The sequence below is a fragment of the Choloepus didactylus genome, chromosome 4, assembly GCF_015220235.1.
Source record: "Choloepus didactylus isolate mChoDid1 chromosome 4, mChoDid1.pri, whole genome shotgun sequence".
Classification (NCBI taxonomy): Eukaryota; Metazoa; Chordata; class Mammalia; order Pilosa; family Megalonychidae; genus Choloepus; species Choloepus didactylus.
The window spans coordinates 132,606,541-132,628,096 of record NC_051310.1 but is presented as its reverse complement, the minus strand read 5'-3'; the positions used below and the strand labels follow the sequence as shown (position 1 = coordinate 132,628,096).

General features: G+C 39.2%; 1 protein-coding gene across 2 annotated transcripts in view; it reads right to left on the bottom strand.

The window, feature by feature from the left end:
- Nucleotides 1-21,556, bottom strand: part of FBN1 (fibrillin 1) — a 250,836-nt gene that overhangs the window by 64,338 nt on the left and 164,942 nt on the right. For both annotated transcript variants that reach the window (XM_037834045.1, XM_037834046.1), the window contains 15 exons: nucleotides 21,423-21,476; nucleotides 19,747-19,872; nucleotides 15,794-15,919; nucleotides 15,034-15,153; nucleotides 14,660-14,797; nucleotides 13,755-13,805; nucleotides 11,997-12,122; nucleotides 9,719-9,946; nucleotides 8,440-8,565; nucleotides 8,209-8,337; nucleotides 7,293-7,418; nucleotides 7,072-7,197; nucleotides 5,281-5,403; nucleotides 4,016-4,141; nucleotides 1,700-1,825 (listed from right to left, as the gene is read on the bottom strand). In XM_037834045.1, coding sequence (XP_037689973.1) covers nucleotides 1,700-1,825; nucleotides 4,016-4,141; nucleotides 5,281-5,403; nucleotides 7,072-7,197; nucleotides 7,293-7,418; nucleotides 8,209-8,337; nucleotides 8,440-8,565; nucleotides 9,719-9,946; nucleotides 11,997-12,122; nucleotides 13,755-13,805; nucleotides 14,660-14,797; nucleotides 15,034-15,153; nucleotides 15,794-15,919; nucleotides 19,747-19,872; nucleotides 21,423-21,476 — 1,851 coding nt within the window. The remainder of the gene's footprint in view (nucleotides 1-1,699; nucleotides 1,826-4,015; nucleotides 4,142-5,280; nucleotides 5,404-7,071; nucleotides 7,198-7,292; nucleotides 7,419-8,208; nucleotides 8,338-8,439; nucleotides 8,566-9,718; nucleotides 9,947-11,996; nucleotides 12,123-13,754; nucleotides 13,806-14,659; nucleotides 14,798-15,033; nucleotides 15,154-15,793; nucleotides 15,920-19,746; nucleotides 19,873-21,422; nucleotides 21,477-21,556) is intronic.

The following is a 21,556-nucleotide window of genomic DNA, read 5'->3' as shown; positions in this document are numbered from 1 at the left end:
GAAACTTTGCTAGACTAGAAGTTATGTCTTTAATTAAAATGACTTCTAGACACTGTCCCGGCATGTATCATTTAATAATAACAACAATAGCTACTATTTATTGACCAGCTACTGTATGCCGAGCACTGTGTCATGGGCTTTATATATATTCTATCTCATTTCCCTAAAACATATTAATATTTCATGAAAATGTAAGTCTTCCTGGTAAAAAGCCTAAAATAATCAGCCTCTGCACATGCCCCAGTTAGCTGGAATTTGGAGTATGGAATTCCAGAGACACTTTTCTTACAGGAAAAGAAGGCAGTCCAAATAGGCTAATGGCTCCCTTCAGAAGCATCACTGCTGTCTGGGAGGAAATTCAGCGAGCTCAATTTAGCCAAACGATAGTATTGGCCTCTATTAGGTAAAATGAAACATGGAACTGACCTACCTTGCTCTTCATTGCTATCAGAGCACTATCCCTTGCTCCAAGTTGTATATCTAAAATCTTGACCTACAAAGCTAAACATGATTTGTACACTGAAGATCGTATGGGGAGTTGACAGTTTAACACCGTGCCATTTATTAGAGTGGACCCCTAGCCATCCTTCATAGGAAGAGTACATAGTGAGCCATGAAAGCACTTTAATTTCATGCTTTCTTTAAAAATCTGGCTAAAAGCTATAATTTTTGAATCAATAGTAATGTTGTTGCTATTATTCTATAGATCCATAAATTTGAAACAGCATTGGCCAGTTTGAAATGATATATGTAGGGGGGAGGGATTTCTTGAAATTGTTGATATAATTAAGGGAAGGTTCTGTACATTTACCACACAGCCAATGTGCAAATATTTTAATGCATGTTTTAAGTCACAAGGGCTTGGCAAACTGGCTTTTGGAACTAGAGTCTGTTATTTGAAAAGAAAAGATACAGTTACCTAATTCAAGCTCATTATGGTCTTTATTCTCTTTTAAATTATGTTATATGATACAATCATTTTATTAATATAAATAACTACAGCAAAACTTTACTATATTATTATTCCATGCACTTAACATCAGTGCCTCATGCTTGAAAATATCAGCTAAACATTTACAAAATAATGTCATTCGCACAAAGTGACTTCTTTCATTTGATGTTTAATAGAATACAAATATTGTGAAAAAAATGTTATGTGTTATAGATATTGGAAAAATACAATTACAAATGGTTCCATGATCACTTCATACGATTTTCTAAGCCCCAAGAATAGACTTATTCCAGCAAAAGCAACTTAATACATCAAAAGCACACTAATTTAGAGGAATTGGAGGACTCGTGAACTGATGAAATATATGAATTGTGTATTTTTCTCTTAAAAAGTATCAGTTACAAAACTTTAGGCAAAGTTTTGGCACCGGAGGTCATTGAGAAATGCCTTAAAAAGGGGATAAGAATATCTGGTAAACAGCATATTAAATTACCCTGATGCAAAGAAGTAAATTTAACCTCATTTACTTAATATGCTCTTTTCACAAGTAAAGAAAAATCCTCAGCTTAGACCCAATCTAAAGTATAACATATTTCAAAGAAGTAGGGGGTGAATTAATGAAAATGTTATACAAAATGCCTTATAATGCAATTAAATAATTAATAGTTTAAAACTTGCATTAGCCTATAAGTACAATAGCACTCTCCTAACCACTTAACATTCTATTGCTCACTTTGAAAAACACACCTGTACAGCCCGTTTTTCCTTTTTTGCCTGAATATCCCATATCACAGTGGCAGATAAATGAGCCTTTAGTGTTTTCACAGGTTCCGCTTAGGCAGATGTTTGGATTCAGGTCACATTCATTGACATCTGTAAAACATTGACATTATTAATACACATTTACTTGATATCTTCAAACGCTTTTTTCCTGAGACAAAACAACTACCAAAAAATGAGCAAAGGCAAAATAATTTTCACTCAGAAAGAAAATTATCATGTTCACGAAGTCCAATTCACATTTGCTTTCTAAATTGCAGGCTGAACATGCAGACTGAGTTTATCTGAACAACAAGCAGGGGATCAAATTATCAAATGAACTAACTGACTCCAGGCTGAGTAGAAAGCATCCCTTTCCCTGTTTAGGTGTCAGTCTAGAAAATTTTGTAATACAGCATATTCTGTTGCAAGATGAAATTTTAATTTCATCTGCATGATGCTAACAATCATTTTCCATATTTGAAAAGAATTGATAGATGCACCGCTAGTCTTAGTGCAGGTAGCTTTAAAACTTCACTTCTTTCCCAAATTAAATCATTTATTTTTTATGGGATTCACTTCAATTTCTAGAAGTTCACAAATATTCAGTGAGGGTTGTCAGAAGATATAAATGTGATAAAAGTTAAAGACAATCAATTTTAGATTCTTGCTTCCAGCTAAGATGGAGAAACAGGAACCAAATCTGCCTTCCTGCCTGAAAAAACTGGAAAAACAGAGGAAATATGCAAAATATGTGAAAAAAGTGGTTTTCTAGACAATGGCCATTAAGCAATGAAAGACAATAATACATGAGAGAGAGAAAACAAAGTAGGAGGGTTCTCCAATTGCCTCAGCTTGCAGCACAGGAAGAGTTCTGAGGCCAGGCATAGGGAGGTGGATGCCAGGCAGTGATCCTGAGCTGAGACGATGAAGCTGTAAGTCTGGGAAAGCCAAGGCAGCCAGAGTTCACCAGGAAGAGGAAGGACAGAAGAGAAATGCAGAGAGAGAGAGCAACTCCAGAGATCCGCAGAGTGTGCAGATGACTAGCGATCAGTGCGTGCATGTAACGAAACTACTTGAGGCTGTAGAAAAGACCACCCAAAAGAAGTAGAGGGAAAAAATCCTCAGAAAGCACAGAAGGCTTGGAATGTGCCTGTTTCCATCAGCCAGACTGAAAAAACTCAAAATTCATAGGGCATTGGGTAGCGCACCCAAGAGGGTCTTGCTTCACCATAGGGCAAAAGTAGCTCTGGACTAACTGCTGCTTAAAAGCTTAAAAGTAAGACTTGAAAGGATCAAACTGTTTCCAAGTAACTTAACTGTGTTCCAGACCAAAGCTCAAGAATATTCCTAGGAATGCAAAAATATCCAGTGCCCACTGAGGTGAAATTTACAATGTCTGGCACCTAATAAAAAATTACCTGACCAGCAAAGAATCAGGAACATACGACCCAAAATGAGGAGCAAAGTCAATTTATTGAAATGACCCCAAACTGACACAGATGATAGAATGGGTAGATAAGGACATAAAAATAGTAATTATAACTACATTTCAGATGTTCAAAAAGCTACAGAAAAGATTGAACATGTTAAGCAGAAAATAAAAGATATAAAAAAGATCCAAATTGAACTCTTAGAGATGAAAAATTACAATGTCTGAGATGAAAAATACACTGGATAAGATTAAAGGCAGATTAGATATCACACACACACACAAAAAAAGAGTTGAACAAACTTGGAGCAATAGATGCTATCCAAAGCAAATATAATCAATGGTAGAGCTTACCGCATTCTTGTCAGAAATAAATTTTGCTTGCTTTTAGTCAAACGTTTTAAAAGCCTAAACTCTTGTGACAGCAGAAGGAGGGTTAAGTGGACAGAAATAATGTATAGAAATAAAAGAGATGCCTACCTTTTTTTTTTTAAATTAGAGAAGTTGTAGGTTTATAGAACAATCATGCATAAAATACAGAATTTTCATCTCCCACCTTATTATTAACACCTTGCATTGGTACAGTACATTTGCTACAATTCATGACAGAAAATTTTTATAATGGTACTGAAATGTCTATCTTGAGCTGACCAATGGCCAGCTCAGTACAACATAACATATTTGACAAGAGCATCATATTACAGTCACAAAACAGTTGCTTTTTGGAGTGTTAACTTTAAAATATCAGAACTAGGCCCCTCAGTATCCCTACTTTTCATTTTCCCTATTGACGACTCAAACTAACCTTTACATAATTTAACAATACTTGTGAATAAACAGACAAAGTTGAAAATTCTGCCTTCCACACTTACCTACACAAGTCTTCATGTCTTCAGATGCCATGAATCCATCATAACACAAGCACCTGTACTCGCCAGGTATGTTTGTACACTGACCGCCATCACAGATATTGGGATTATCTTCACACTCATCGATGTCTACAGAGAATAAAACCAACAACCACATCTTGTTGATACTGGTTCCATTATTCAGTGATGTAAAAATAACAGACCCAAGTTAAATAAACTCAGCTTACTCCTATAAGACTAATAGCTTTCAAAGAGAAATGGAGCTTTACATAAATTAGCCCATGGGGTTATCATTTCTGGGTAAAAAAAGGAAAGAACTGTTTTTAAGATTCACAACATAATGTTCGAGGACAAGGCCCACGCCCACTTACAAGTCCATTACTTAATTAACAATTTTATCTCTAATATGAATTTGCCATACAAAAATGATCATGAATCTTATTCGTCTCACTGTCAAATTCTAAATACTTAAGATCTAACATCTTCTGTTTTACTGATATTATATGGTGAAAATTGCTCAAAATAGGCCTAAGTACTTAAAAGCATTTTTAGTAGCAGTATTTATTATCAACATTTACTTTTCAAAGCCAAATTTATCTTTAGGGATTTGGGGCAAGATTTTTCTGGGTTGGATAAAATAATTTTGGCTCTTAAACCCAAGTTCTCTTCTTAGCCAAAAGAAAAATCTGTATTACCCACATTGTTTCTCATCTCTAGCTGGGTGCCTGGCACTTTTAGCCCAAGGTGATGGAGCAGAAAGTATAAATCAGACCTCAGTTCTGAAACTTTAACATGCATCGGAACCACTTGGGGGACTTGTTAAAACACAGATTGCTGGGGTCAACCCCAGAAGTTTCTGATTGAGTAGCTCTGGGGAGGGGTCTAAGATTCTGCGTTTCTAACAAGTTCTCAGGTGATGCTGATACAGCTGCCCCAGGGAGCAAATCCTGACCACCGAATTAGACCAAAGGATCAGACTCTTCAAAATTCTAATCAATGAAGAAAATGTTTTTTATACCCCACTTCTTGAGCACATGGCATGCATTATGCTGAGGGCAATATATACTCTTCCATATGGCAATCTGAACCCCATTTTATAGATGGGGAATGTGATGCTAACTATCTTGATTAAGGATATACAGCTAAAACATGTGGCAAAACAAGAATTTGAATCCAGTACTGCCTGACTTCAAAGACCAGGCCTAGAACCACTTCTACTTAAGGATCTGGTATTGAAAATTTTCAACCCGAGGCTTTAGCCTACTCACCGGTGCATGATCTCTGGTCAGGCATTAGTGCATATCCTGGCTGACAGCTACATTCATAGCTGCCTTCAGAGTTTGTGCAGAAGGTTTCACAACCACCGTTCATTATGCTGCATTCATCGATGTCTAGAAAAATGAAAATAATATCACCTTTCTCTGCATTTATGATCATGGCACATGTTTAATGTTTTCAGGCATGGGTTAATGTGACAACTTGGATAGGTTATGGTGCCCAGTCATTTGGTCACACACACAGTGGTCTACTTGTTACTGTGAAGGTATTATGTAGATGAGATTTGCATCTACAATAAGTTGATTGCATCTACAAACAAGAAAGGAGATTGCCCTCAACAATATGGATAATCTCCTTCAATAAGTTGGAGGTCTTAAACACCAGAACTGATGGTTTCAGGGGTCAGAAGAAAAATTTCTGCCTCAACTTCAATATTGGCTTTTGCTAGAATTTCCAGCCAGCCAGCCTCCCCTGGGGAATTCAGACTAAGGACTTCAACATCACCTTTATTGGAGTTTCCAGCCTGCAGCCTGCCCTACAGTGTTCAGACTTGCCAGCCCCCATGGCTGCATGAGGCAATTTCTTAAATCTCTTTCCACACACATGCACACACACACACACACACACACACATACACATCATATATCCTGTTCTGTTCCTCTGGAGAACCCCAACTAAAACAGTAAAGTAAAGCAAATAAAAATCATCCTAGTACATCTGGAAGTCACTGTTCCATTCCTTCAAGAAATATTAACTGCACATCTGCTATGTGCTAAGAGGTGAGAATCTAATGGTAAGAGAGACATCATCCCTGCCTTCACAATGCTTCCACTGCAGAAGCGGATGGATGTACAATTAATTGCACAATATGTGGCCTGGCACATACTATCCAGAAGTACTAGGTGCTATGCTATGACAACATAACCCAGTTATGATAATGGGGCACGTGGGTGAAATTTTCTTGGCCACAGATTCATTTATAAACTTGAAATTCAGTTTGACTGGCTAACGTTCCAATCCTTTTCAAAAATCTGAGTTGGAGTTCTGAGTTGTTCAAGGCCATGTTTCAGAAGAATTCGGGCTTGATTTATGGTTTGGGGCAGAAATGTGAGACTTGGCAGTTCCACATGGTTTACACCCCAAACCAGACAAAAACTGGCAGTATCTATAAAGTTTCACTTTGGCTTTGGGCACAATAAAGCCACAGAGCTTTTTGCGCCACTCTTCCTGCCACCACTAAACCTACAGAGGGCCAGCCACAAAGCAAAATGCTTGCCCCACAAAAACCCATCTTTTGAGTGCCAACCCTGGCCTCTATTTCAATGTAAGATACGAACACACCATGGTCTTCTTTCCGATAATTGTTCTTTGAACTCTTTTAGCTGATCTAAACTACCTGATTTTAAACGATGCAAGGTACCTGGGGGCAGACATTGAATTCTATGCCTTTTGTCTTTTAGGTGGTTAGTAACCCCTTGCTGATTTGCTTCAGTGTGCGTGGGCAAAAACAAAGTGTCTACCAACATTCATGCTTAAAGCAGCATGGTTCAAATCACACATGTGAGAGTTAAAACATTCTACATCTTTCACTAAACTCTTCTTTCAACAGTTAAGGGAGGTGAGATCCAAAGGCCGGGAGCCACTACAAAAAGAATTTTACTTCCAGGGAAACAATAAAGATTAAGTAAAAGTAACCAGCGATGGAAACAAAACTCAGAGTACATCGCTTGTTTTAAAAACGAAACACAACGAAAGGAAACGGACTGAAATACAGAACTTACCAACACAAAACAGCCTGTCGGGAGTGGAGTGATAGCCGGGATTGCAGGCACACTGGTACTTCCCTACGAGGTTCACACAGCGGCCGTGGGGGCAGAGGTTCGCACTCAGTTCACACTCGTTGATGTCTGTGGAGAAGATAAGGATAGCAAAGATCCAACCGTAAGCTTCTGATTCCAGCAGAGACGTGGGTCTGGAGTGGTCGGAGAATCTTCCTTCTTACCTATACATGCTGAGATGTTGGCAGACAGCTGATGACCAGGAGGGCACTCACAGCGGAAACTTCCTTCGGTGTTTAGGCAAATGCCTCCTCGGCACAGGAGAGGATCTCTCTGACACTCGTCGATATCTGCCAAGTGGAAGTGACCCATGTTACAGACGGTGGCAGTGTCCTGCCCAGAACCCCTTTACCAGAGTTGCTGGGTGTCCTGGCTGCTGAAGGCTCACAGATCCTCTTCCTAGGTAATTGCTGTCCACAGCAAGGAGGTAAGAGATTAGACCCCTCTCCCATGCTGGGGGCCGCCCACGGCCAAAAACCAACTGAAGTTGATTATGCTTATCATAGAATTTCACAATTGTGGCCTCCTAGCTTCAGATGGAACAACTCTATGGTGCTATCTGCACTTCTGAGCTCTCCGTGGGATCAGGCTAAGGCTCAACAGCAGCTTATAGTCTTCCTCTGCTCTATCCAGCTTCCCTTACTACCTTAAGGTGCCTCCTAGAGTCCTCTCTCTCTCTCAAATTTTGTTTTTTGAAAGAATCTTTATCTCAGGTTTTATATCTAAGTAACATGACCTAAGTCAACCTGCTTAATCAATCTCTTTTTCTAGAGATATTGGACAGAAATCCTGTAATGTGATGCTAAATAGAGTGCATATTGGAATTGTTCTCTTTTTCCTGGGGTGTCTCTTCCAGGTGTTCAACTCACTTTCTGAGGACCCATAACTGAGGCCACCCACAACCCCACGATTCCCTCACTCCTACCTGCCGGTCTCCCTCGGTCTCAGACTGATTCCTGACTCATTAGTCTGGAGACCAACGCACTGGGAGAGCAGGAAGTGCCTGGACTACGCGCTACAAGTCATCCAAGTTTTGAGGCATCCTTGTTTCCTGTGCTGATCAAATGATCCTAAACTTACCCATGCAATTCTTCATCATCATGAATCCGCTTTCATAGCCTTCATCGCACTTGCATTCGAAGTCCCCCGGGGTGTTCACACACTGGCCTCGGCCACAGAGGTCAGGAGATATGCGGCACTCATCAATGTCTGCGCAAAACCCACAGATGACAGCAAATGAGCACCGGGGCAACCGCATAAAGATGAAGAGATTTAAAGGGTGGCCCCCACAGCTGTGACCCATTCACTGACCTGTGCAGTTCCTTTCTTCAGAATCCAGAGCAAAGCCACTGTCACACCTGCACTTAAAGCTGCCGATGGTGTTTCTGCACTTGCCGTGGGTGCAGAGGCTCGGTATCATCTTGCACTCATTGATATCTACAAGGAAAATAAAATGTGGGAAAAGTCTGTGAGTAATCAATGAGGAGTTCTCAGAGCCCACCATTTAAAATCCCGAGGACTGGAAGGTCTCTTGTTTCTAAGACTTTTATGATTTCACAGTCAGTTATAAGGACTTGACAATGCTTGTTTTAAACAATGATCAATGATCCATGAGAAATATGACTTTTAAACATTTATAGCTTTTTCAACTTCTTTAGAAAGTATCATTAGAGAAGCAGAGTATGTTTGATTAAACTTCTGGCACCCAGCACACCTTACAGTGAACAGTTAAAAAATATCTGCTGAATGAACGAATGCTCTAAACCACCAATTCCTTTACTTACAAAACATAGAAGACTATTTGAATAGATTGTCCCACAACAGCCCATTGACTGCATAGTGGAATGAGATATTGATGTAATGCTCTTTGATGCTTTGTGGGATATACATAAGAATTTCAAAGAAGATGCCATTTGTGGCTTAAATTATTTGTAAATAATGGATACTATTTGTAATATGTTCTCAATATTACACACAATTAAGGTTTCATTAAAGAATTCATGAAATTTCTTGTGTATCAGGGGACTCTGCATATATAACATGTGGCCTGAGTTTCCCCTAAAGGGGCCTTCTCAAAGCGAGCCCTAAAGCTCAAGAAATACAAGCAAGTTCACATCTACCTGATGTCAAGAGAGGTAGAAATGACCTGCCAGTGAGTTTCTCATACCGTTCACCCCCCATTATCTATACTCACGGAAGAAGGCAGGGACATGGATGCTCCAAATCAGCAGGTAAAAAGCCATATTACACAGCTTTCATAGGGGCCATAAAAGCTGCCCTGATCATATTTTTCTTTCATTTATATTTGGCTTAGCACGGTATTAAAATCTATTTTTAACACTTGGAAATGGCTGGATGGGAGAGGCAAGTGCCCCAGGAAGTCCTGAGACACACGAAAAGGACAGTCCAGCACAGAGTGAACATTTTACTATCCATAATCCAGAAGGCAAAAAATGCACACTGAGATGATCAAGGGATGACCACATGGAGGTTAGTCACTGTATTAGTCCTATTAGTAGATCCCTGGGCTCATGAAAATGTATGCTTTGGGCCTAAAAAGAAAAGTAAGCCACCCCTGGGAACATGATACCTTTGAACAACGGTTTTCCATTTGTAATTTCTTTTGTGGCAAATCCGGGCCCTTTGGGACAGAGCTCCTCGTAGGCAGGGGTGTTTCTCACGGGACACTCCTCGCACTCCTCGGTGCCCCAGGCTGCCCCGACCGAGCAGCAGCAGGCGTCCATGCGGTGTCGGCCAGGCACGGGCAGGGCACACTCCTCATCCTCATACGTCAGGAAGCAGGTCTCCAGGCGGATATCTGTCGGAGGGACACAGGCAGGCTGAGCGCAGCGCCCCTGTTTCCATGTACCAAACCACCGGTGCTTTGTTAGGCACGGTGCAGCACCCACAATAATTGCTAATCCTTACTGACTAGAATAATTCCTTTTTCCTTGAAAGGAACTTAGGTTTTTTGGTGGGTATTCCTGCCTAATAGACTCTTCTTTTGTCATCTCACATGTCACCTCATATTTATGGACAACTCCTTTTCAACTTTCAGCACGTTCTGGTAATTCTACGTAAGGAGCAGTATGCTGGGAAATCCCACGATGCTCTTTTGGGAGACGTTTTCTCCTTGTACAGACCTGCCTGTCACTGATGCAGGCACTCTGTGATCTTTTCATCCCCCTCTAGCTAAAAGCACCCAGCGTTCCCTATTGTCGGAGCACATCTTAGCTAGATTTATAACCTCCTCAGACCCACTTCTTTTCTGGAGGGGTGGAATGTTGAACTTGGTGAGGACTGCCCTACTTGAAATTAGTTAAAGAGGAAAAGCAACAAAGAAAAAGCAAGTACTGCTCTTCTCAGGTATTTCTCTCACCTCAGCACGTGCTGACATGCAGACTCTTCAGGAGACATGTGGGACAAATTCATAGGGTTGTGAGGAAGAGAGAAAGCACAACAGACCAGAAGTAAAGATAGTTGGATTTTGGTCCTGCGCTGACACTAAGAAGCTACTTGTTTTTGGCAAATTATTAACTGCTAGGCCAGAATTTCCTATCTTTAAAACGATGCCCCACCCATCTCTCAAGGGGTGAGTGCCATGAAACTCAAATGAGATTACACATCTGAAAACAGTAAACTGTAATAAAAATGTCAGGCATTATCATTCCTCTCTTTCTCCTCCAGAATGTGTTCACCATTCACCTAAGCGCCTGAGCTTCCTCTAGAGTTAGCTTCTGAAGCCTTCCAGGCAACGTCACATTCAGGTTACCAATATTAAGATGGGTTTTTAAAGACAAATCATAAATTAAGCATTGAAGCATCTTTTTACCAAAGAATCTAAGGAGCAGGTTCTCAGTAAATCCTGACTCCTCCTAAACAAAGGAACTAAGACTCAGAATGGGGTTAACTGACATCCTCAGTTACAAAAAGGCTCTAGGCTCCGGGTTCTGTAATTTCTATTTCATACTGCTTACACTATAAACCATAAAGGTCCATATTTAGTTAGTTCTAACTTACAAATTTATAAAGTAAATCATTTATAAATGCTCCACATGCCTCTCTTTAACCACCCTCAGTGGTCTGCACTAATGATGCTGTTCCAAGTAATATGATTTCAAGCACACAGTGCTGCCAGACAACATTTCCTGAGGGATCCGAGGGACATGTCCCTGGCTGCAATACCAGAAAAAGTCTGCAGACCCACAAGCGTGACTACGGGGCCTCAAACTTGCTGACACTAGAGCACACAGGGAAGCATTCTAAGGACTTAGAATTCTAGGTTCTGTGTGCAACCTCTCCTAAATCATTGCCTTTTGGGCTCCAGCACTTGGTGCAGAGAATTATGTCATGACTGGCAGTGACAACAGCCCTGGGCTCCCCCAGGTTCACTCTTCGGGGCTGTGGTATCATTCCTGACACCCACAGGGGTTGCCTTCAAGGACCTGTCCTTCCAGCCAAGGGCAGAACATCCCTACCAAGCACAGGTACAGTTTCCAGGTAAGCTCAGTTGATGCTATTATCCCCAACCACCCCATATTCTATAGTCCATGGTATATGGAGGGCAGAGTTAAGAGTTCTGGATTAACAACTGTGATGGTAGAGATTTATATAATGGTTACACATCCGCAAAGGATTAAAGTTTCTTTTCATGAGCACGTTCTCTACTCTTTTTATAAAGTGTGAACAAAGATGTTGAGCCCAAAAGGCTATTTGTCAAGGAAACTATAATGGATCCTATTGAAAATGCTGGATTCGGGGTTGTGTGTCTGTACTTGGAATTAAATATTCAGCTATAACTTGTTAACATTGTTTTTGATAACCTTTAAGAAAACAGTTATTAGAAAAATAATGAACTCAGTATTTACCTAGACAGATCCTCCCCGTGGCATCCAACGTCATCCCACTGGGACACTGACACTTAAACGAACCCTCAGTGTTAACACACAGGCCGTTTTTGCATACTTCTGGGAATACTTCACATTCATTTATATCTATCAAGGAGAAAAGATTAAGTTAATATACCTGTATAACATGATTCTACTTCATTCAAATCATAGAGTCATACTTACTCCCACAAAAGAAAAGACCATTTTGAACTTGTTAAGTTCACAAAACTAATTTGCCTCCAAATAGTTTATGTGGAATTTCTGGGATGTTTGACTAACAACCAGACTGAGCCTAACTATTAATACTGATCTGAGATTCTCCATCTGTCTCAGGGAGCAACTTTTAAGTTGTGGAGACAAGGAGCTGGTATGAATTCTTGGGGGCAACTCTAGGAACTGCTGACATCTCAGGTGGGGTTACCAGGGGTTGATTAATTAGCTTTATGAGATCAGATGGCTGCAAATAAGTAGAGAGGCAGACACCTGGTCTTTCCAAGAAGAAAGGAAAAAACTAGCTTGAAAGTGAACATAGAAAGACCACTGAGGAATATGTAGGGTCTGTTAAAAGTTCCTCTTTTGAGCAGTGCTGAGAAGTCAACAGAAAGTGTATAACTAGTTCTAATTCAGCAATGGTCTTAGACTGTTCTGTCAAAGGCTTAGTGGCCCCAGCTTGGGTTGGTTGGGTTGGGTTGGGAAACAGGCCATGTTCATTCATGTATTATTCACCCAATTTCTCTCAAATGGACCAATCTTTCCCAGTTTGCTGAATGGTGAGCAATATGTGCTCGCACTTATTTTGGAAAAATATTCATCACCAAGTTAATCCAAAGAAAGGCACTTACTTAACAATGCCAAGAAAAGAGGAGCAATGGTGAAGAAATTCACATAAACTGTGACTCTATTTAGAAAGAAATAACTTTCCAATCTAGTAATGTTGGAAAAATATTTGAAATCTTTCCTTGTAAAAGAGATAGACGGGGTAGGGGCTTTACCTTTTGGGGTTTTTTTTGTTGTTGTTCTGGCCATTTGTACACCAAAATGTGTGCTGAGGTCAGATAAGTTATTAACAGTGGGTCTGGACCAGAGAAAGTCCAAAGGATTCAGTCATCATTTGGAAAGCAAGACCTTGGGTGGGGGTTATGGTGTTCCTCTTTGTTTTAGCAGGAAAAAAGCTTCATTTCATCCCACATATGGGTCTAATTGCTGTTTTTAAAATTTTTCAGCTGCTGTGTCATGTCAGGTTGCGTTAGTCACGATGACCTACGTCTATCTGGGTCTCTGTGAGAAAGAATCAAAGCAAACTGGAGAGAATCCACATGGACTTTCAAAAAAGAGGCAGTAGAATGTGTCCTGCTAAATCATCTATGACCACGGAACATTAAAAAAACAACAACAAAAAAACCAGGACAACAAAAATGCAAATTTTAAAATTTCATCAAAAACTTCCATTTTTTCCTCTTCTTAATAGATAGCATTTTGTAAGTACAGTTACCTTAAATCACAGTCAGTCTAAAACATATTCAGCCACCTTGTTGTTAGGCCACAGTGATCTGACACTGGCAATAGCATACATATGCTGATAAAATCAACATTGTTCTGTTATGCAGCTTTCATTATTTTTTTTCTCTGCTATATATTTTTCACTGTGAAGTTACATGACAGCCTGATCCAATCCCAGTTAACACAAGCATTCTTCATACACACAGAAATCTATGATTTATGAATCATCAGAAATACCTTCACATTGTGTTCCTTTAATTCTTGAGAACCCTTTACCACATATGGGATCTGTAATAAAAAATGAAAACATACAAATTTGAAGTAACAATATCCAGACTTTGTAGTTATGACATAGTATAAGAAACATGAAAGAGGAACAGAAACATGAATTATATTTTGTTGCTATGAATGTCTGAGATAACAAAGTATATCTCAGATTGTCTAGATGAAGAATAGTAATCAACTGTCTCCTTTTAAGCTCCATTCCTCTAATATATCCTAAAAGACTCTAAAGAACCCTATGGACAATACCAAGGTGATGGTTCAGAGGGGAGTTAACTGTATATTTCTACCTTGCTTTTAGCCCTAGAGTAGGAATCACAATATAGGATTACCATAACATGCATTTGGAAGACAAAGTCCAGAAACTGGAGATCTCAAGCCCTGTAGCATGAACACTGGAGGGACTTTATATATTCCAACATTTAATCAACAAAATCATGAGCAAGGCTCTCAAACCTCAGCCTCACAACAGATTTAGAATTTCTCCAGAAACCCTTATGAACTATAGCCATAAATACTGGTTTCTTTAAGTCAATTACTTTTATGCAAGAAAGTCTGCTCCTGTAAAAAGATCAAGCCCCTTAATCCTAAGGCTCCCAAGATAGCCAGTAGGAATTACTGCTGCAGGAAAGCAACACCAGCTAAACACATTACAATGTGGTGACTGAAATGAAGAAATTAATCAAATCACAGAAAATTATTGTCCTTGAATTTCTCCTAGTTTCCTACTCAGCAATGTTTCCTTGAGGTCCTCAGAATTATATATTTTTAAATTACAAAGTACTGGGCTTCCGCTTCCCTTTTCTAAGCAAATCAGCCAATGGGAAGGGCACGGGTGCCCCAGCACCCACTTCTCTTACCGACTTGGCATAGGGTACAGGGGCTCCCCCAGGCAGCCCCAAGGGAGGAGCAGCACTGAGACTTCAAGGTGGCTCCGTTGATGTTGACCTCACATCGCCCATCGATCACAGTCTGCCAGCAAGTGCCCCTGATTGTTTCTGCAGAGGGAAGGAAGGGAATCAGATGCCTTCAGAAATGATATTCCATTGAGTCTGTATCAAAGATCCAATCAAATATTCACATTGGAATTACAGCAAGAACAATATCATGAAATAAACAGTAATGGTCATTTCCAAAATTTTGTTCATGCTTAACAAAATCTTGCAGTAAAAGCTGATATTAAACACAACAGCACTGATAAACATGGGAAAATCAATCTCAGAAGGATAATTACCTATGCAGATGGTTTTTGTTGCATCCAAAGTACTTTCAGAAGAACATTCACAAATAAAAGAGCCTGGGCTGTTCTTGCAGACTCCATTAATGCAAGGACTTGACTCACATTCATCGATGTCTGAAATAAAAACAGGACTACATTACTGCTAAATGCAAGTCTTGTGCATGAATGAGTACATAAGCTTTGGTCTCAGCTGCTACTGCATATTCCTCATTAAATAATAAAGGTGGCATAAATAGTTTTTTTCCTAGACTAGTTTGAAATGTCAAAAGTAGTAATAAAGCACATCTCTACAGTGCAGAATTTGTCCCTGGACTAAATTTTTTTATTCAGAAAATCTGGAGCAAACTAAGTGTGATTTAAAAATTACTAACTCAAATTGCTAACACATAATATTTTCCTCATCTATTAAATGATGGCAAGTAAAATGCCAATTGTAACTAAATGCAATTAATATTTTAAGTGGCATTTAAATGCAAAATAAATGGCAACTAAAATGCCACTAGCAGGTAAATGCAATTAATATTTTTAAGCGGTATTTAAATGCAAAATAAACGACAACTAAAATACCAATAGCAGGTAAATACCAGCAGTGGCTTAGAAAGTACATATGGGTGCCATTTAGAGCCACAGAATTGTAGTTAAAGTGGCATAATTGTTTAGTCTAAAATAGATGTTACTCTAATTTGTTCTTAGTTTCCTAATGGCATTCCAAAGGCAGCAAAGTACACAGTGTAAGTACACAAATATTTTTTACCTTCACAAGTTTTCAGATCAGGTTTGTATACAAATCCCTTGGGGCAGGTACAGACGAAACTTCCAGGAGTGTTTCTACATTGTCCATTGTCACAGAGTAGAGTGTTCAGGACACATTCATTAATATCTGGAAGTAAATGAAAATGAAATTTTAAAAGAATGCAACCCTTGTATGCAACTACTTTACTCTTTTAAGTCGGGTCTTTAAGGTCATAATGATATGCTTAATTCAAGCAAACAAAGAAGCAAACCTCCTATACTGTAACCTAATTTAGAAAAACAGTGGTTTGAGCTGATTATTTAAATTAGGTAACTACAAAGCCCAAAGCCACCACACACAATTCAAGCCACTTTTGCTTTAGCAGGAAGGAAATTGGACTTGGTAGAAACTATTAACTTTACTTTATATAATTTTTTCATTGGGCCAGAATCAAAGGACTAATCCTATTGATTTAAGGAACCAAAGAAATATTTAGAAAGTGTGGTCCATCTTTCATATGGATTAGTTCCAGGATGGGTGTTTCTTCCTCAGAATAATTCACATACTCTCATTAGGTTTATGAAGTAGTCTGCAGAATGTGTAATTGTCCAAAAAGTTGGGGAATTTTGACTCGTGATTCAAAATTGAAGAAAACCCCTTGTTTCAGCTCAATTATATGCCTGTCTGCAGCAAAACCTAATGGTTAAATACATATTACTTAGATAATTTAAGAAGTGTGGAAATTATGTAGTTTCTTATATCATTTTGGGCTAAACTACATCCCACCACCCACAATAAGGTATGTTTCCCACATTAGAAAATCTGATTAAGGATCACCATTTTGACAACTTAGTAGCCCTTACATAAAGGGTACGCAAATTCAGCACAGGGGAAATACATGGGTTCACAGCAGTAAATGTACTTAAATCAGCAACAAATTTATGAGGTACTTAAAATATGGGACAATCAAGTATGAAGTTACATAACCATCTGAGAAAATAGCATGCGGAGAATTCTATCAAAATGTAAGGAATGTTAATACTTCCCGAAAAGGTCAATATTGAAATTCCTAAGATTTGATGATGTCAGAAGAAGCTGGAAGCTTCAATTGAGGAATTGACTATGTAGATAAAATGCAGCCAGTAAGGTTCCTCAAAAAGTTAAACACAGAATTACCATATGACCCAGCAATTCCACTCCTAGTTATACACCCCAAAGAACTGAAAACAAGTGCTCAAATAAATGCACATGCGTGTGCACATTCACAGCAGCGCTGTGCACGACAGCCAGAAGGTGGACGCTGGAGGGAGGGGGGATGGGGAGCATCTGCTTAATGGGTACAGGGTTTTATTTTGGGGTAATGAAAATTTTTTGGATCTATAAGGAGGTGGTAGTTGCATAATATTGTGAATTTACTAAATACCACACTGAATGCTCTACTTTAAAATGGTTATGTGACTTTCACCTCAATAAAACAAATAGCCAGTCACTGGAACCCTGTGTGGGAAATGGCTGGACTGCATCTGCGGTTCACAACTTCATACCTCTGAACATAATCAGGCTCTGATCTGATGATAATGGATCCAACTTCGGAGTTTTTACTAAAGCTTTGAAGGAAAAATCTCTGCTGCCTCCCAAACTCTCCTTTTAGCTTCCCATGTGGTGATTTTTGGATGAAGCTAAAACATCCCTGTGTCTTTCTGGACTGCTCAAATAAATAATGATTTTTCATTATTTATTCATGTCAGCCAATGAAGAAAGGCTCTTATAGAAAAATGAAATAGTAAAACCTGTTTTTAGTTGAGTCTAGTTTTGAAAGTACCATGCATATTCAATAACAACTGTACCCTAAAACGTGGCCCTAAAATTAAGGGTGTTACGCAGGAAGAATTCCTTTCTCAAAAGTCAATCAAAACCACAATGAAAGAAGCTGCAGGTTTGGGCCAACAATAAAAGCAAGAGAGAGACAAAGAAATATGCAGCTGAAAGGAGAAGAGGGTTTTGGATAAGTTTGTAGCTTCTCTGACCTGTTTCACCCTCCATTTTCTTAGGCACTGCTTTAGAAACTAAAATGAATACTGTTTTAAATGGGGGTGGAGAATATGCTCCAATTTATTGTTAGTTGTTTTTATGCACATATAAATGCAACATAGTCACAAGGAAAGCAAGCAAAAATATTTTTTTAAAAGATTTTTACTTTTTCCCAAATAACCAAAATCTCTACTTTGCCCCCAATGACAACCAGTCATCATGATTCTGAACAAGAAAGCTATCTATTAAAAGTTCTGGCCTGTTTATGGTACGCTGCTTCAATCTGCAAAATTAGAGAACTGCACACTGTCCAAGAGGTGCGGTACTCTTGGCATATTCTATCCTTTAAACAGTTAAACAGAAGATGAAAGTAAAAATTATTTATGACGAAGTGACAGTGCTAGTACTAGAGAAAGCCTGAGGATGTGAAAACAAGAGACTTGTAGAAATGATTCCGAGAGGGCCATGGAGGGACAGAGGGGGCAGTTAAACCACTGAGGGCTTGTTTTAGGAGATCTGCAGTCAGCTTTCCTCTGTCTGTCTCCAAAACCCATCCCTTTCTCTTCACTTGTACATAGAGTATATAGACCTTCACCACATATCACTTAGTAAAAGGTGCCCCAAATCTTTCAATACTGGTATTAGAGGACCAAAATAAATACAGAATTTTGTGGGAGGAGGAGCTATTTAAAAAAAATAGAAGAAGAAAGAAGGTGAAGGAGTAAGGGAAGAGGAAGGACAAGGAGAAGAAATGGCCAGGTATTGAAAAAAGTTGAATTTGAATAAAGGCATTTGTAATGAATTTATACAACTTAGAGAATCAAAGCTGCTTCTGGACTGCAAGATTCCTGAAAGGAGCCAGAAATATCTGATTAGGCTCCAGATGCTTTGGAAAGAATGTGCACGATGTCAAGAGATCAAGAGATGGTTTATGGGTATGTTAGGATGTTAATTTTTTATTGTTTGATATGTTACAGCCATTAAAAATATTAAAAGACTGAAAAGGATATTTATGTTTACTTCAATCTTCAGAATCTCTGAATAATTACGTTTTCCAAAGACTGACCATGATTACCTTGGAGCAATACTTTTCAAAAGCAGCCACTAAAATACTCCAGTGGCAGAAGATATAAACTCAACATCAGAACAATAAATGGCTTTCAGAAAGCAAAAGATATTTCTGACATCTCCTGTTTTATCTTAAAACTTATTAATTTGCATCCTACTTCATCAAAGTAGGTTTGCCTTTATAGAAAATGTGTTTTACTTCCAATTCAAAAAGATGCACCATCTTGCTCTTTGGTTTTGGTACCACTTGCCATATTCCCAAGAGCATGAATATCCAGTTCCAGAAGCCCAATGTTAGGAGACCTGATATATTACGTCACTACATTACAGGATGATCAATACATTTTTAGAAAATATTAACTGAGGCAACAACCGAATGTTGAAGAGAAAATAATGGTGCCCATGTTGACCATATTCTTCCCAACCAAGTGATTTATCTAGTTTCTGGCTGGTACCTGAAATAAGGATTGTCAGAGCATCAAATAGGCATTTATTAAACATTCCAGAGGGCAGTTATTGCTGAAAAGCAAGCTGGTTTTTCCTTGGTTAAATCTAATATGGGGTTGGGAGAAGAGCAGCTTCTCCCCTCCCGCCCATATATATGGATTACTTTGTAGACACAGGAGAATGGGCCCAGCATCTTTGTACTTCATATTCAAAGGAGCTTCTCTTTTATGGAATGAATATGATATATGATCGTTCATAAATTGTCAGGATTCAATTACTTGAATTTTCATTTTCAAGATGTGTATATGTCATGCTAACAAAGTATAAACCATCCCATTTCCTCAGTTCTTCAAGCCTTTCAGGAGCAGTTTCCTCCCAGTGGCAAAGGAAGCAATGGAATTTCTTAGAAAAGAGGTAACACTTCTTACCAACACAGTTTTTCCCAGTTGAATCCACTTCATATCCTGAATTGCATATACATTTATAAGTCCCACGGAGATTTTCACAAATTCCATTTGGGCAAATATCAGGATCTAATGCACATTCATTTATATCTGCACCACAAGAAAGTTAAAAATTAACATCATTCTATAATAAACACCAAAATGAACTATTTAAAAAAAGTACCTCTTGGAAAAAAAAAGTCTCACTTTGATTCTTTTTTTCTTGCTACAAGATCAATCAAATCTTCCTTCCGCCAGTCTCTGAGAGGTATTCACCATCTAAGCTGGAACTACAAGACTACCTATTCTTAATCAAATTTAATGAAACCTCCTGGAACTTCTTCTGGTCCAGCCACCAAGATGGAAAAGTGGGTCAACCGCAGAGTCCAAATCCCCATAACTGCTCTTGACACTGGCCTACCCCTCTTTAATCTACCTTCCATACTGCTACCAGACTTAACAAGTCTAAAACAAGTTGCTGATGTCACTCCCATTAGTTCAAACTTCTGTAGGTTCAATCATATCCTCAAGACTAAATTCAAAGATGTATCCTTTGTTTATCCACTCTAAACTTCTCACTCTTCCATGAACATACAATACCCTTTCTTCACTCTGTGTCAGGAATGCCTAGAGCAGGTTTTTCATTGGTCAAGACCCACCTCAAACCCCACCTTCTCTGGAAGAGCCTCCCCTACTCTGCCCCCACAGTCACTCCATGCTTACCCCGCACGTAGGGCTGGGATCTACCTCTTCAATGTCCTCACACTGTGGAGAGCTCTAATAGTCAAGGCCGATGAGTAATGACAATCAGTGAATTGTCAATGTCATATCCTAGTTCCTGCTTTTGAACCAAACTTGATTTTGTTTTCTTCTCCAGGTCCTTATCCCAACTTCTTTACTCTCCACTAACTCCTTATTCCTTCTTCTTCTTCCTCCAAATATTTCTACTCTAGTCTTCATTTATACATAGTGATGAAATCAATCACACTGAATGAACTGACAATCAATTCAGCCAGTCCATTTTTTTTCAGAACTGAAAACGATTCTGAATCAAATCGTTTATTTTTATATTAATAAGATAATTCTTTTCTCTTTATTGTTACCTATTTTTACGGTTGTTTCAATTCTCCTTTTAACTTTAATTCCTTTTATGGTATCATCAATATTTCTCTAGTTCTAACTTCTACCCTTAAAGCATTTAATTCCCTATCAACTTTCAGTTCACTGTTATCACTCCTTGCTGCAAATAGAGATGGTTCTCTATTGCCACCTTATAATGACCAAGCACCCGACAGCTAAGAAATTGTTCAGAATTGTTCAACAAGCTCATATCCTTGATAGTGGGAGATCCAAAGGAGGGCAAGGCTGTCCCTCCTCATGAATGAGGAACCATGGTCATCGTCTCCTCAACAGCCCCCCTTCAATCACTCTGGGAGAATGGCTAGCCCTTCTGGAACCACCCCCTGCCCACACCCCCAGCAATTCCAGGACCCACTGTGCCACAGCTCTACTGCCAGTGGGGGCTTCTAGGACTCCCAGATACATTATGCGGTGATGGCCAGAGAGAGGGTCAGTACAAACTGGCGTAAAGAGACCAATTGGAAGGCCTGATGCTGTCTCCGCACATGCTTAAGGTAGAAAATTTCAAAATAAAGCCTTACCACTGCCTGCTGACGTCATTCCTGGCCCACTGCTGCAGAGCGCCTGATATTCCGCTGCAATAAATTAACAGATAGTAAATGACTCCCTTGTTTGCAGAATAGGTCGATCCTGCCCTTGGCTTTGCACACACCAT